We start from the raw sequence: 17,655 nt of genomic DNA on the forward strand, positions 1-17,655 counted from the left end.
GGGAGCGTGCCACCAAGAAAGCTCCGCCGCCGCCCGCTCCATATACAAAGCCTGAGCCTGCCACGGATACAAAACGGGAGCGTGCCACCAAGAACGCTCCGCCGCCGCCCGCTCCGGATACAAAGCCTGAGCCTGCCACGGATACAAAGCGGGAGCGTGCCACCAAGAACGCTCCGCCGATGATTCCTAAGCCACAGAGCACCCCAAAGCGCAAACGGTCGCCCCTCCCAAAGGTACGTCATGCTAATCTTCCTATCGGACCTTATGATCGTACCCCCTTCCATCACAGTATGACTTACACCATAAGCCTGATGACTATACACGCACATTGCAGAAGGAAGAGAAAAATAGCAGATCACGTGCAAGCCCTCCACATGACGTCGGCCAGCACAACACGAGTCCATCTCGATCACCGCTGCCGGACTTGGGTCATCCGTCTCTGCCGCCGCCCGCTCCGGATACTAAGCGGGAGCGTGCCACCAAGAACGCTCCGCCGATGATTCCTAAGCCACAGAGCACCCCGAAGCGCAAATTGTCGCCCCTCCCAAAGGTACGTCATGCTAATATTCCTATATCAGACCTTATGACTTACACCATAAGCCTGATGACTATACACGCACATTGCAGAAGGAAGTGAAAAAGAGCAGATCACGTGCAAGTGCAAGTGGGAGCAAATCAAGTTCAACTACAAGCAAGAAAAAATCAGACGTTCCTCAGCTTGGACAACAGGCCAAACAGTCGATCCCACCCCTCAAGGTGTTAACCGAGAATGTTCCCCCTTCGGTGCAGGGGCTAGATTTAGAAAGTGCAAAGGAGTTGGCGGCTGCATGTGGTGTCTCGGTTGAAGAATTGCTGTCTTCCCAAGACGACAAGATACCCAAGGCTGTGGTAGCCCCTAAGCCACAGTTTGTCATGGGTGAGCCTTTGGTCAGCAAAGATGATCTCCCAACAAATATGCGTTACTTGCATCAATGGTACTTAAGTGAATCAAATAATGGGAGAACGATGATCGTGCTGAGTGTCCCACAAGAGTACTACGGCCGCCCCGAACAAATCCATATCGACTTTGATGAACTCTTCCAGATGTACAATGGCGATGCCCTCGACAAATCGCTTATGAGTTGCTATTGTCTGTAAGTTTTTGAATTCGTTGTCTACATATAACTTGTTTAGTTATTTCAATTCATTGTCTATATATAACTTGTACTCTATTATGCAGAATGAAGATTCTGGATTGTAAAAGTAAGACCATCCTAAATATTGGGTTTATTGACCCAGATAAAATACATATAGCGACGCTAACTAATTATCCCAAGGAGACGGAGGAAAACCTTCTAAGGTTTCTAATAGATCAAAATTTCTGTGACCACATACTGTTTCCATACAACTTCAGGTGAGGGTCTTTACTCTGTTGTGTCCATTCACTTATAAGTGTAATTGATAAGTTACTGACACATATATATATATATATATACACACACATGTGCAGCTTCCATTGGATTCTGTTGGACATTCAAATTGATAAGGGAAGAGTTGATGCCTTCGACCCATTATCGAGACCCTTGGAACAGTTCCAAAGCCTGCAGGACATGCTCCAAGGGTAATTTTAATCATTCTTGCGCTCTATCGGTCTCTTTCGATGATTTTCTGATATATCAATTAATGAAAAACTTAGCAAATCATTATCCTTGTCGGGCAGGGTTTGGAAGCGGTTCAAGTGCGTGACTCCCGGTAACTTTCATGAGAAGCTGACCTTTAGAGCGGCTCAGGTAAGTAGTAGTATGATATACTTCTATTAATTTTCAATACATTTATGATGCTAGATTATTATTTTGATTATATATATTCTATTCTCGTAAAGTGCGACCAGCAGCCATGGGGAACGCATCTATGTGGATACTATGTTTGCGAGACCATTCGCACGTTTACCTCTGAGCATAAGGATCACAGATTCGACGTAAGCAATGAACATTCACACCTCTATTTTTACCCGTCATTCTTTGTTATCATGATTGATATTCATATTCATCTCCTCTTCTTATATAGCACACGGCCATGACGACGAATGTCCTACCAGAGCAACGCGCGATTGCTGTTGCAGAGGAGCTTGCGACCTTTTTGAGGATGGAAGTTATAGATGACAAAGGACGATTTAGTGTAGCTAGGGGCCATTACTGATGTTCGTTCATGTAATCGAATAGACGGGCTCTAGTCCCGATAATTCAGATCTCCATGTAATTATATATATATGCTCGCTTGTAAGATAAGTTAATCTTATATATATATATATGCATAATTATTTTTATTTAAATTATATGAAAACTAATTCCCGAACACCAAACGAGGCATCACGTTAATCTTTCGAACACCTAAACCCTAAAACACTAAAACCCAAAAATAATTTCATTCAAAAAAAAAAACTAAAAATAAGCAAAATCTGAAAATCTTTAGTCGCGGTACTTGTAACGAACCGGGACTAAAGGGCCTGCCCCTGGGGCGCTATGAGGCGCCCACGTGGAGCACCTTTAGTCCCGGCTTGTAACAGGGCCGGGACGAAAAGGTTAGGCCTTTAGTCCCGTCCCTTTAGTCCCGGTTGGTGAACCGGGACTAAAGCTCCTTACGGACCGGGACTAAAGGCTCCATCCCCACTTGGCTTGTACGTACAAGGCGCTTAGGAGCATCAGGATGGTGCTCAGGATGAGGTTGTCGTCCCTGCACGCAAAAGTACGTAATTCGATACATGCATGCATGGATCTGATATCCTGGTGAATATTTTTGCTGCAGTAGATCGATGGATTGAAACACTATATATACGTACGTACCAGTTGCGCTCGCGGTCGACCCGACCTGCTTGAACTCGACGCCGCAGTGGGCGTTCTGGAGGCGGCGGGACACGGTGATCCAGGCCTGGCTGTGCAGCGGCCGCAGAATCATGTTGGGGAGGATGAGGATGAGGATGTAGCCTAGCTAGGTCGGCCCCCTGATGCAAGCCGTGCGCCGGCCGGGATGGTCATTCAGAATTAGTGTGCGGTGGTGCAAATAAACAAGATTATGTTGTAAGTACTTGGTGCGTACTTTGTATTCCCTCCGTTTCTAAATATGAGTATTTTTAGAGATTTTGCTAAAACTACATACGAACCAAAATAATATTTTTCTCAGTGGAGTAATAATAATATAGGACGTAATGAACGTTTAGGGAAATAACCAAACGATTTCTTACAAACAGGAAAAGCGCAACGAGTGCAAGTCGATCTTTGATTGCTTCCATCTTTGTATTGTATGCAAGCATTTAATACATAAGTGAATGTGATAATGTACGTAAGATTTCATGGAAATTCAAAATTCATAATGTTCTATAGCTCAAATCATCGGACTGATTCAAAATCTGTTTCCACATTTAAGAAATGTCACGGCGAGGACTTCAAAACTAGTTCTCATGTTGATATGCTTCAACCTCTTTTTTCGGTTCAAAATTCCCACGTCTAGGCCCCAAAAGTTACCATGGTGTTTGCACTAAAATTATCGTCGGATGAAAAATGGGTCCTCTAACCTTGTCCCCACATTCAATAGAGGAACAAAAAATTGATGTCTATGACTTATCGGCGTATGATCTGGAAACGTTTGCCTGCATCCCTGTTTCAGCCTGGATGGCATCAGGATGGTTTAATGTGAAGCTTTGATATTTGTTGACATTATGGGATACATTGGTATTTCGTTTTCCACGGTAAACACAATGCCAGAGAACGAATGGCGGTTGAGGTCTGAGGCCTTGCAATGGCAGATCGAGTCTTCGTGGTGATGAGGAACATAAATTTTGTCTCACTTCATACATAAAAAAAAACATATATGATATATGCCCTAAACAAATAAATTTTGGGGGTGCGATGAAAATCGAAAATAGAATGCTTCACCTGTGCATATGGTCAGTCTATCTAAATTCAAATAACTAAATTTCTTAGTAGATGTGACCAAACTAGAGCATGGAACATATACTTCCTATGGGAGAAAAAAAATCAATACATGCTCATGTAAATCAACGGTAAAGGGACGATATTAAAGAGTTTTGTCGGCGAAGACTTGATAGCCGAGCGACAATGTGGTAGAAGACACATACCGCATCAAAGAAGCATGCCAACGGCCACCAATCTGACACCAATGATGAACACCAGCGACTCTGCACGACTGATCAGTCCTACCTCGATTCCACGATGACCAATGCACTGTAAACAATTGGACCAGTAGATGCACAGATGCAAAAACTGAAACATGCTGAAACTGAAACATGCTCACCTTGAAGTATTCACCGTCGAATATAAGTCCCCACAATGTGCGTGTTTTTCCTCTTTCAGAATAGGGCGTCTACGTTTTCGAAACAGGAAAAAAGACTGTTTGTGCCAAAGGCCGGTGTAAAATTACTAGAGGACAGAAAAAAGTTAGGGTGCATGGGTTGCGAGTGGTGGTGCCATGGGGCCTAAAATACTGGCTCGGTCGCTTTTTGGTCTTATGATCTATATTTTTGTTTTCTTACGTTTTAAATCAGTATGAATGTAACTATTTATATATGAAATGTAATTCATTTATCGAATGATTGGAAGATTACCTCAGGTTAAGAACAAATCGTTCTACGTCCTGGGTGAAAAATAGTATTACTATATAAATGATTCTAGCTAGTTTTTTAGTACAACCGAGCAGGCGTCTAGATGAAGAATAAATCATTCTGCTCGCTTATCCCTTCTACTACAATGGATGCTGCAAGCCTGCATGATGGCGGCGCTCTATCTACTTAGTTTGATCCACTCGATTTATAGACAGACATGTTAATAGGTGCCAACATGAAAATCTCTACTCTATGATACTTTTTTCAAAATAATAATAATATAGGACTGTGATACGTATTGAACGGTGTGTACATATTTATTTAGGGAAATAACCAAACGATTCCTTACAAACACGAAAAGCGCAACAAGTGCAAGTCGACTTCGATTACTTTCATCTTTCTATGCATGCATTTAATACATAAGTGATAATGTACGTAAGATTTCATGGAAATTCAAAATTCATAATGTTTTATAGCTCAAATCATAGGACTGATTCAAAATCTGTTTTCACATATAAAAAATGTCTCGGCGGGACCTTCAAACCTAGATCTCATGTTGATATGTTTCAACCACTTTTTTCATTTCAAAATTCCCACGTCTAGGCCCCAAAAGTTACAATGGTATTTGCACGAAAGTTATCATCACATGAAAAATGGGTCCTTTAGCCTTGTCCCCACATGCAATAGAGGAAAAAATTGATGTCTATGACTTAACGGCATATGATATGGATATGTTTGCGTGCATCCATGCTTGAAGACTATAGGCATTATACGTCGGGAGGGCCCTCGATTGTTGGGGGGCCGGGGTGGCCGCCCCTGCCCCCCTTCCCCCCTCGGGGTCGGGCCTGGTCGTGTGCGTCCCTATTTCAGCCTGAATGTCACGAGGAGGTTGTGATGTGAAGGCTCTGTGTCTGTTGACATTATGGGACACGCCGGTATTTCGATTTCCATGGTGAACACAATGACAAAGAACATCTTGGTGGCTGAGGTTTGAGGCCTTGTCATGACAGATCGAGTCTTCATTATTATTATTTTGCGGGCAAGATCAAGTCTTCGTGGTGATGAGGACTTTGCTTGGTGATTCAAACTCGTAGTAGCGACGTCGGCAAGTTGTGGCGGCAACACACGGAGTACTGAGTCTTAGATTTCAGGGTGAAAACCCAAGGCCGGGCCTTAACTGGTTGTGTTCGGATGTGATCTGGTTGAAGGCATTGTATTCAAAGCGCGGATTTCCTCATGGATGAAAACTTAAGATCTAGGATCGGACGATGTATACTGTTTCCTTTTGGGGACGTCGCACTTGGAGAGTTGGTACTTCGGGTGTTATCTAGGTGGTGTTCGTGGTGTCGCTATAAGGAACTGATCGATGTAGTGGGATCTTTCTTTCTTCTTTTTTTTTGGATGTGTGCATTCGTAATGTCTTTATGACATTGCGTTGTTGCAGAGGGTAGATGCAATTGGTATCTCTGTGATATTAATATATTTTCCTTGTCAAAAAATGTGGTCAAAATCAAATTATGAACTGCAATGAATTGGTGCACTGGAAGCAAATTGATAGGACATACCTACCTGCTAGCAATGGATTGATTAAAGGTGGATGATCAAAGCAACGTTTTCGTTGGTCTATGCTGTTCACACTCACACCAGCTTCACCATCTGCAGCCTCGCACATCAACCAATTGATTAAAGGTGGAAATGTGATGCCATGCATGCATGCACATGGGATCAACGAGTGAGTGATGTCATTAAGGTGACATGATCAAACAAACTGCTAGCTACTTCCTTTGTCCTCATATATGTAAACCCTGTAATCAAATAATCCGTATTATCCCCTACATATATGTATCTGGATGGAGGTTGTTATCGAGAAGTGGTTATTTGGGGATCGGACAAGTAAGGTACTTAAAAGGGGAATTAACACTCATATCCGTACTCTTCAACCAACAATATAATGTGCGACATCAAGTTCATATGAATCTAGGGGGACGAGGGGGCTAACAAATTGATTCTTCTACTATGATACTGGTTGTTGCAGTTAATTTTTTTTACTTCATATGAACTTTGCCACCTTCATGAAAAACTTGTCCCATGCATGCATGCTGGCTCCGTCCCTGCGTGTTGCCCCCACTGTTGTGCTACGTCGTTGTGGTGCTGGACTCCTTGTACCTCTGCTAATTTGTTGTCTATGAACTAATGATAATGTTATTGCCGACGTCTATGCTAAGCTTTAAAAAAACCGCAAACTCACCAAATTAATTACAACGCGTGACCGAAAGCAAATTATGAATTTCAACAAATTGGGCCTTCACATACACCGCACATTTTTTTTCTTTTTGCCATCAAAGTAAGACATTGATAGATTAACATTGGACGATGGAACCCTCGTTGCCTCGTTGGTCTATATACGTTCACACCAGCTTAACTCAGCATTTGCAAGGTGGGACGTACATCAATTGATTGACGGTGGAAACTTGAACTCATGCATGCCCGTACATCACATGCGGGTGAGTGATGCCACAACAAACTGCTTTTAGTTTCATGACGATGAAAGGACAAGAGTTGTGCACCAGTTTCATCACATGCTGTTGTAGCCCCGGCAGAAGGCTATATATATATGCATCATGTGGATCAGACTCCATTCCATGACATGCAATAATACACATACTGCAACTAGCAAAAGTGGCCATGGCCAGAAGCTTCAACTCATTAGCGCCGGTGCTCATCACCTTTAGCTGCTTCCTCTGCTTGTTGGGCTGCTACTACGTCATCTCTTCTTCTTCCCAGGCTTCCTCCGATGGCTTCCTTGGATGCCTCACGGACAACAATGTCCCGGTGTTCACGCAGAGCTCCCATTTCTTCATGCCGCTGCTCAACGCCTCCATCAGGAATCCAAAGTTTTTTGTGAATACCACCGTGAGGCCGCTCTACATTGTCATGCCGACAACCACCCCTCACGTGCAGGCCGCCGTGCGCTGCGGCAGTGGAAACAATATGTCCATCCGCGTGCGCAGCGGTGGGCACGACTACGAGGGCCTGTCGTACCGGTCTGTGGATGCTGGGGGCTTTGCCATGCTCGACATGTCAGAGCTACGCACCATCGTCGTGGACAACCAGACATCAACGGCGTGGGTGGAGTCGGGCGCCACGCTCGGAGAGCTCTACTACAAGATCGGGAATGACAGCAACATGCTGGGGTTCCCGGCTGGTGTGTGCCCGACCGTCGGCATCGGAGGCCATTTCAGTGGCGGCGGCTTCGGCATGATGATGCGCAAGTACGGGCTGTCCATCGACAACATCATCAACGCCGAGCTGGTGGATGCCAAGGGGAGGCTCCTAAACAAAACCACCATGGGAGAGGACGTCTTCTGGGCCATCCGAGGCGGTGGCGGCGGGAGTTTCGGTGTCGTTGTGAAGTGGCAGGTGACCCTCATACCAGTCCCACCCTCCGTAACGGTTTTCAACGTCTCAGTGTCCCTCGGTCAGGGCGCGGTGGACGTCGTCACCAAGTGGCAGCAGGTTGCGCCGACCATGCCACGCGACCTGTTCATCAGGGTGCTCATAAAGAATAAGAGGGCTGACTTCCAGGCCTTGTTCCTTGGCACATGCGAGGCGCTCCTACCGGTGATGAACAAAAACTTTCCAGAGCTGAGGTTCAACCGCTCCGACTGTCGGGAGATGACCTGGCTTCAGTCTGCACCCTACATCTACCTCGGCAAAGACTCCTCCGTGGAGGACCTACTGAAGCGGAACACCTCCACGTTCTTCTCCACCTACGGCTTCAAGGCGACGACCGACTACGTCCGGGAGGAGAAGCCCATTCCCCGGGACGTGTGGGCCGGTATCTTCCACAAGCTTGCGCAACCCGAGGCACGGGACGCACGCGTGATCCTAGACCCCTACGGTGGGTTTATGAGCGACGTGCCGGACTCGGCGACGCCATTCCCGCACCGCGCCGGTGTGTTGTACAGTATCCAGTTCTACAACTACTGGCCGGTTTATAGGGAAAGTGGGGAAATGCAGATCAACTGGATCAAAGACGTATACGCGTTCATGGCGCCTTACGTGAGCTCCAACCCAAGGGAGGCCTACTTCAACTGTAGGGACCTGGATCTCGGAACCAACTGGGGGGCGAAATATTTCATGGGTAACTACCAGAAGCTCACCAAGGCCAAGGGTGAGATCGACCCCCTCGAATACTTCCGCAACGAGCAAAGCATCCCGCTACAAGGCAATATCACCAAAATGCGTGCATCGCCTGATGATGACGCTGAGGCTGGTGATGGTGGCTCTGCATCCTCCTATTGAATAAGCAATGTGATCGGCAAAATAACGCGCCTATATATGCATCAGAGGACAAATTTAGTGTGCAATGGCCGTTTTCTTTTGCTTACATGTGTCATTTAACTCTATATATATCTATATGTATATGTATCTTGAGCGAATTCCATAAATAAATTTCACAATTTGTGTATGTGTGAGAGTTTAATTAGTGCTAAATTATATATGCTTATTTAGAGTTTAGACTACTACTAGCTCTTATGACAGATACACATGCATTACCTAATTTCAAAGAAAACTACAACTTTTTATGAATGGTGATTTGCCAAAATTAGGTGTTACAAATTCAAGGGACAACTTGATTTTAGAAGGAACATGCAAGAGAGCAAATGGAGTGTGGTGGTTCTTATTTTTCAGGCTTGATTTAAAAAAATGGACTGCCGGCAAGTGTTTCAATTTACTTAGAACTAACTTGTATCGGTACTACTTAATCACAATCAACATTTAAACCAGAGGTATAACAAACAAATGGACTGGTAGGCTTTCTACATCCGTCACCCCTAGGCATTCCTGCAGTAGTGCCAGCACTCAGATTAGCGTGGGCGATCTCACGGTTACGTAAGGGTCCTTCAATTCGTCATCGTTCCCTAGAGGCTCCTGTCCTCCCAACAGCCTCAAGTCCATCAATGAGTATATGGACACATGTCTATTTGTGAGTGAAAAATATTTGAAATACAATCTTAGAAGTAGTCGATAAACGAGCATGTTATTCAAAGTTTAAATTCAACTTTTAACAGTGATGTTTTAATGTTCACAGAAATTTATTGGTCAAGTTATTTCACACCACAAAAATGTATTTGAGTTTCAACTTGAAATTTAACTATTCTTTGGAAAATCATGTCTTCAATGTACTGCATCATTTTGAGTATTTTGGGAAAAATGAAACAAAACATAATGTGTACATGGCTTCCTATGGTTTCTAGTAGCAGATAGCATCTTTTATGTGATCAATATTATTATTATTTGCCTCTTATTATTTAAATCTAACTCCATCCATGTTCATCAAGTCTCGGTTCCGCAACTATAACTTGTCCTAATTAATTAGGACCATGTGTCCGAAAGCAAATTACGAATTGATGCAACAGAAAGCAAATTGATAGTACGTACTAGTAGCTACCTACAAGCAACCGATTGATTATCGGTGGATGACTGAATCATTGTTGGTCCATGTCGTTCACACTCACCAGCTTCAACATTTTCACTGTCACACATCAACTAATTGATTAATGGTAGGAACGTGATGTCATGCTTATATAGGAGAATGCTTACACTAGACATGAACATTGATAGATGAACATTGGACGATGGAACCCTCGTTGCCACGTTGATCTATATATGGCCGCTTTCATGATCACACCAGTTTAATTCAGCATTTGCAAGGTGGCACGTACATCAATTGATTAATGGTGGAAACTTGATCTCATGCATGCACGTGCATCACATGCCGGTGAGTGATGTCAAGACAATGACGTCATGCAATGCCATAACAAACTGTTTTTAGTTTCATGGAGATGAAAGGACAAGAGTTGTGCACCAGTTTCATCACATTCACATGCTGGTGGATGACAGTCTGTAGCCCCGGCCAAAGGCTATATATGCATGTATATCAGATTCCACGTCAAGAAACTTGCAGTTGGGTTTAGTACCAAAAATACGTTCAAGAGGTGATTGGTTTTTGATGACCCGACTGGGAACACGATTGATAAGATAAACAACGGCGAGGAAAGCCTCATTCCAAAACTTGAGTGGCATAAACGCATGAGCAAGGAGGGATAGGCCAACTTCGACAATGTGTCGGTGTTTCATTTCAACAGATCCATTTTGTTGATGAGTATGGGGACATGACACATGATGAGTGATGCCACGCTAAAAAAAGGAATTTAGTTATCGGTATTCAACCCCCAATTCGTTTGCATATAGAGAATTTTACTATCAAAGAATCGTTCAACATGTTGTTGAAAAAGATGAAATTTCTCAAACACATCAAACTAATTTTTAAGCAAATACATCTAATTAAACTTGCAAAAATCATCAATAAAACTCACATAATATTTTTGTCTGCCAACAAAAACGGATCCAGGACCCCACACATCTGAAAAAAAAAGCTCTAAAGGAACTTTTGACTCACTAGTAGATCGCAAATAAGGGAGTTGATGACTCTTGGCCATGTGACATGAATCACAAACCAACAAATGGTCTTGCTTATTGGAAATTGGAAGACAAAAATCACAAAGAATTTTCCGGACCACCGGCAAAGCAAGATGCCCTAGGCGGTTATGCCACCTTGAAGTAGACGATTTGACCACACTAAGTTCTTTACCATGAGGAGCATCATGGCGGCCAGGCACAGGAAATATATGACCCTTACTCTTGCTTCGAAGAATGGCTTTCCGAGTGGATCAGTCCACAATGGAGGAGACGTGTCTCATCTATGCTGTCACTCCATCGCTCCCGCCTCATCTGCACTTGACCGTTGTTATCACCATCCTCTGGAACATTTGGAAGAGCAGTAATGCAAAAGGTTTTTGGTACCAACGTGTTGCCCCCACTGTGGTGGTACCAAAATTCATTGCCGAAGTCGTTGTGCAATTGGAGTCCTTGTACCTCTGCTAATTTGTTGGCTATTAACTAACGATAGTGTTTCGGTGGGTTTTCGTCTCCGGTGTACTTTAAAAAACACACGCAAACTCAGCCTAATTAAGATGCGTGATTGAAAGCAAATTATGAATTTCAAAAAATTGTGCATGTACGTACGACCGCACATTCTTCCTTTTTGGCCTCGTCACACATTGATAGATTAACATTGGCGATACTCGGCGACAAGTCTGGTTAGCAATCTCATACTTTGAATTTGATATAACGTATGCGATGGAACCCTCGTTGCCTCGTTGATGTATAATATGGCGTTCACGATCACACAAGCTTAATTCAGCATTTGCATGGTGGGACGGACATCAATTGATTGATGGTGGAAACTTGAACTCATGCATGCACGTACATCACATGCCGGTGAGTGATGTCATGACAAATTGACAATGCCGTCATGCAATGCCATAACAAACTGCTTTTCGTTTCATGACGATGAAAGGACAAGAGTTGTGCACCAGTTATTCTTCGTCGTCTCTATTTTAACATCAATGCATAGTATTTGTATGTATCATAAATTTTGTCTCACTTCATACATAAAAAAGAGAACATATATGCCCTAAACAAATAAATTTTGGGGGTGAGATGAAAATCGAAAATAAAATGCTTCACCTCTGTATATGGTCAGTCTATCTAAATTCAAATAACTAAATTTCTTAGTAAATGTGATCAAACCAGAGCATGCAGCATATACTTCCTATGGGAGAAAAAAAATTCAATACATGCTCATGTAAATCGACGGTAGGGGGGGCATATTAAAGAGTTTTGTCGGCGAAGACTTGGTAGCCGAGCGACAATGTGGTAGAAGACACATACCGCATCAAAGAAGCATGTCAACAGCCACCAACCTGACACCAATGATGAACACCAGCGACTCTACACGACTGATCAGTCCTACCTCGATTCCGCGACGACCAATGCACTGTAAAAAATTGGACCAATAGATGCGCAGATGCAAAAACTAAAACATGCTGAAATTGGAATGACCTCTTTCAGCAGGACGTTTGTCTCATACTCTCATGGTCTCTCCAGTCTGCAACCTCTGTAAAAGTAAATACATTAACAATTTAGCAATTTGGGAAGAACAAGAAAAAGCAAAACCAAGCGGGAATTGAATGGATCTGAAAGCAATAGGGTTATTGTTGCTCACCTCCCTGGTGCACTCCTCACCTGGACACCCCAGTCAAATTATCCCCACGGCCCCGCCCATCATTGCAGCTAGCAAGGGAGTTGAAGTATTCACCGTCGAATATAAATCCCCACAATGTGTGTGTTTTTCCTCTTCCGGAATAGGGCGTCTACGTTTTCTAAACAGGAAAAAAAGACTGTTTGTGCCAAAGGCCGGTGTAAAATTACTAGAGGACAGAAAAAAGTTAGGGTGCATGGGTCGCGAGTGGTGGTGCCATGGGGCCTAAAATACTGGCTCGATCGCTTTTTGGTCTTATGATCTATATTTTTGTTTTCTTACATTGTAAATCAGTATGAATGTAACTATTTATATATGAAATGTAATTCATTTATGGAATGATCATAAGATTATCTCAGGTAAAGAATAAATCGTTCTGCGCCCAGCCTTAACTGGTTGTGTTTGGATGTGATCTGGTTGAAGGCATTGTATTCAAAGCCTGGATTTCCTCATGGATGAGAACTTAAGATCTAGGATCGGACGATGTATATTGTTTCCTTTTGGGGACGTCGCACTTGGAGAGTTGGTACTTCGGGTGTTATCTAGGTGGTGTTCGTGCTGTCGCTATAAGGTATTGTTCGATGTAGTGGGATCTTTCTTTCTTTTTCTTTTTCTTTTTATTTTTTTAGGATGTGTGCATTCGTAATGTCTTTATGACATTGCGTTGTTGCATAGGGTAGATGCAGTTGGTATTTCTGTGATATTAATATATTTTCTTTGTCGAAAAATGTGGTCAAAATCAAATTATGAACTGCAATGAATTGGTGCACTGGAAGCAAATTGATAGGACATACCTACCTGTTAGCAATGGATTGATTAAAGGTGGATGATCAAAGCAACGTTTTCGTTGGTCTATGCTGTTCACACTCACACCAGCTTCACCATCTGCAGCCTCGCACATCAACCAATTGATTAAAGGTGGAAATGTGATGCCATGCATGCATGCACATGGGATCAACGAGTGAGTGATGTCATTAAGATGACATGATCAAACATAGTACTTCATTTGTCCTCATATATATAAAACCTGTAATCAAATAATATATGATGCTTATGTTATAAAACTTATTGCCAAAGTCGTATTTGCAAAGGTTTTTCAGTGATATAGTTTTTAAGACACATATCTGGTATACTATTAATTGATCTTATCTAAGATCAAAGTAAATATCAAAATCCGTATTATGCCCTACATATATGTGTCTGGATGGAGGTTCTTATCGAGAGCTGGTTTGGGGATCGGACAAGTATAATGTACTTAAAAGGGGAATCAACACTCATATCCGTACTCTTCAACAACAATATAATGTGCGACATCAAGTTCATATGAATCTAGGGGGGGCGATGGGGCCTAACAAATTGATTCTTCTACTATGATAGTGGTTGTTGTAGTTAAAAATTACATGAACTTTGCCCACTCCGTGAACAAACTTGTCCAATGCATGCATGCTGGCTTCGTCCCTGCGTGTTGCCCCCACTGTTGTGCTACGTAACTTCATTGCCGACGTCGTTCTGGTGCTGGACTCCTTGTACCTCTGCTAATTTGTTGGCTATGAACTAATGATAATGTTATTGCCGACGTTTACGTTAAGCTTTAAAAAAAACCACAAACTCGCCTAATTAATTACAATGCATGACCGAAAGCAGATTATGAATTTCAACAAATTGGGTCTTCACGTACGACTGCACATTTTTTCTTTTTGCCATCAAAATAAGACATTGATAGATCAACTGTTGGAATTATGCCCTAGAGGCAATAATAAATGTAGTTATTATTATAATTCCTGTATCATGATAATCGTTTATTATCCATGCTATAATTGTATTGAATGAAGACTTATATACATGTGTGGATACATAGACAAAACACTGTCCATAGCAAGCCTCTAGTTGGCTAGCCAGTTGATCAAAGATAGTCAGTGTCTTCTGATTATGAACAAGGTGTTGTTGCTTGATAACTGGATCACGTCATTAGGAGAATCACGTGATGGACTAGACCCAAACTAATAGACGTAGCATGTTGATCGTGTCATTTTGTTGCTACTGTTTTCTACGTGTCAAGTATTTGTTCCTATGACCATGAGATCATATAACTCACTGACACCGGAGGAATACTTTGTGTGTATCAAACGTCGCAATGTAACTGGGTGACTATAAAGATGCTCTACAGGTATCTCCGAAGGTGTTCGTTGAGTTAGTATGGATCGAGACTGGGATTTGTCACTCCGTGTGACGGAGAGGTATCTCGGGGCCCACTCGGTAATACAACATCACACACAAGCATTGCAAGCAATGTGACTTAGTGTAAGTTGCAGGATCTTGTATTACGGAACGAGTAAAGAGACTTGCCGGTAAACGAGATTGAAGTAGGTATACGGATACTGACGATCGAATCTCGGGCAAGTAACATACCGAAGGACAAAGGGAATGACATACGGGATTATATGAATCCTTGGCACTGAGGTTGAAACGATAAGATCTTCGTAGAATATGTAGGATCCAATATGGGTATCCAGGTCCCGCTATGGGATATTGACCGAGGAGTCTCTCGGGTCATGTCTACATAGTTCTCGAACCCGCAGGGTCTGCACACTTAAGGTTCGACGTTGTTTTATGCGTATTTGAGTTATATGGTTGGTTACCGAATGTTGTTCGGAGTCCCGGATGAGATCACGGACGTTATGAGGGTTTCCGAAATGGTCCGGAAACGAAGATTGATATATAGGATGACCTCATTTAATTACCGGAAGGTTTTCGGAGTTACCGGGAATGTACAGGGAATGACGAATGGGTTCCGGGTGTTCACCGGGGGGGCAACCCACCCCGGGGAAGCCCATAGGCCTTGGGGGTGGCGCACCAGCCCTTAGTGGGCTGGTGGGACAGCCCAAGAAAGCACTATGCACCATAGGAAGAAAATCAAAGAGAAAAGAAAAAAAAAGAGGAGGTGGGAAAAGGGGGAAGGACTCCTCCTTCCAAACCTAGTTGGACTCGGTTTGGAAGGGAAGGGTTGCCCCCCTTTGCTCGGCCGACCCCCTTGGGAGTCCTTGGACCACAAGGCAAGGCTCCCCCTCCTCCCCCTATATATACAGAGGTTTTAGGGTTGATTTGACACAACTTTGTCACGGCAGCTCGACCACATATCTCCATGGTTTTACCTCTAGATCGCGTTTTTGCGGAGCTCGGGCGGAGCCCTGCTGAGACAAGATCATCACCAACCTACGGAGCGACGTCACGCTGCCGGAGAACTCATCTACCTCTCCGTCTCTCTTGCTGGATCAAGAAGTCCGAGATCATCTTCGAGCTGTACGTGTGCTGAACGCGGAGGTGTCGTCCGTTCGGCACTAGATCGTGGGACTGATCGCGGGACGGTTCGCGGGGCGGATCGAGGGACGTGAGGACGTTCCACTACATCAACCGCGTTCACTAACGCTTCTGCTGTGCGGTCTACAAGGGTACGTAGATCGAATATCCCCTCTCATAGATGGACATCACCATGATAGGTCTTCGTGCGCGTAGGAAAATTTTTGTTTCCCATGCGACGTTGCCCAACAGTGGCATCATGAGCTAGGTTCATGCGTAGATGTCTTCTCGAGTAGAACACAAAAGTTTTTCTGGGCAGTGATGTGCGTTTTGCTGCCCTCCTTAGTCTTTTCTTGATTCCGCGGTATTGTTGGATTGAAGCGGCTTGGACCGACATTACTCGTACGCTTACGAGAGACTGGTTTCATCGCTACGAGTAACCCCGTTGCTCAAAGATGACTGGCAAGTGTCAGTTTCTCCAACTTTAGTTGAATCTGAATTGACCGAGGAGGTCCTTGGATGAGGTTAAATAGCAACTCATATATCTTCGTTGTGGTGTTTGCATAAGTAAGATGCGATCCTACTAGATACCCATGGTCACCACGTAAAACATGCAACAACAAAATTAGAGGACGTCTAACTTGTTTTTGCAGGGTATGCTTGTGATGTGATATGGCCAACGATGTGATGTGATATATTGGATGTATGAGATGATCATGTTGTAATAGATAATATCGACTTGCACGTCGATGGTACGGCAACTGGCAGGAGCCATAGGGTTGTCTTTATACTAACGTTTGTGCTTGCAGATGTGTTTACTATTTTGCTAGGATGTAGCTTTAGTAGTAATAGCATTAGTAGCACGACAACCCCGATGGCGACACGTTGATGGAGATCATGGTGTGGCGCCGGTGACAAGAAGATCGTGCCGGTGCTTTGGTGATGGAGATCAAGGAGCACGTGATGATGGCCATATCATGTCACTTATGAATTGCATGTGATGTTAATCCTTTTATGCACCTTATTTTGCTTAGAACGACGGTAGCATTATGAGGTGATCTCTCACTAAAATTTCAAGACGAAATTGTGTTCTCCCCGACTGTGCACCGTTGCTACAGTTCGTCGTTTTGAGACACCACGTGATGATCGGGTGTGATAGACTCAACGTTCACATACAACGGGTGCAAAATAGTTGCGCACGCGGAACACTCGGGTTAAGCTTGACGAGCCTAGCATGTGCAGACATGGCCTCGGAACACATGAGACCGAAAGGTCGATCATGAATCATATAGATGATATGATTAGGATAGGGATGCTTACCACTGAAACTATACTCAACTCACGTGATGATCGGACTTGAGCTAGTGTAAGTGGATCATGAACCACTCAAATGACTAGAGAGATGTACTTTTTGAGTGGGAGTTTAGCGAGTAATTTGATTAAGTTAAACTCTAATTATCTTGAACATAGTCTAAGTCCATTTTGAATATATTTATGTTGTAGATCATGGCTCACGCGACAGTCACCCTGAATTTTAATACGTTCCTAGAGAAAGCTAAGTTGAAAGATGATGGAAGCAACTTTGTAGATT

At 43.5% G+C, this 17,655-nt stretch overlaps 1 protein-coding gene across 1 annotated transcript; it reads left to right on the plus strand.

Moving 5' to 3' along the window:
* The first annotated feature begins 7,267 nt into the window (after positions 1-7,267).
* LOC123429002 (berberine bridge enzyme-like Cyn d 4) lies at positions 7,268-8,960 on the plus strand. Its single transcript, XM_045113074.1, has one exon. The coding sequence runs from the start codon at positions 7,283-7,285 to the stop codon at positions 8,900-8,902; it is 1,620 nt and encodes a 539-aa protein (XP_044969009.1). The 5' UTR covers positions 7,268-7,282; the 3' UTR covers positions 8,903-8,960.
* Positions 8,961-17,655: the final 8,695 nt, after the last annotated feature.

Source organism: Hordeum vulgare, chromosome 2H (genome assembly GCF_904849725.1).
Source record: "Hordeum vulgare subsp. vulgare chromosome 2H, MorexV3_pseudomolecules_assembly, whole genome shotgun sequence".
In the NCBI taxonomy this organism is placed as follows: Eukaryota; Viridiplantae; Streptophyta; class Magnoliopsida; order Poales; family Poaceae; genus Hordeum; species Hordeum vulgare.

Bases quoted from the DNA above. Each gene is read 5' to 3' on its own strand.
- LOC123429002 (XM_045113074.1), top strand. From the start codon at position 7,283: ATGGCCAGAAGCTTCAACTCATTAGCGCCGGTGCTCATCACCTTTAGC.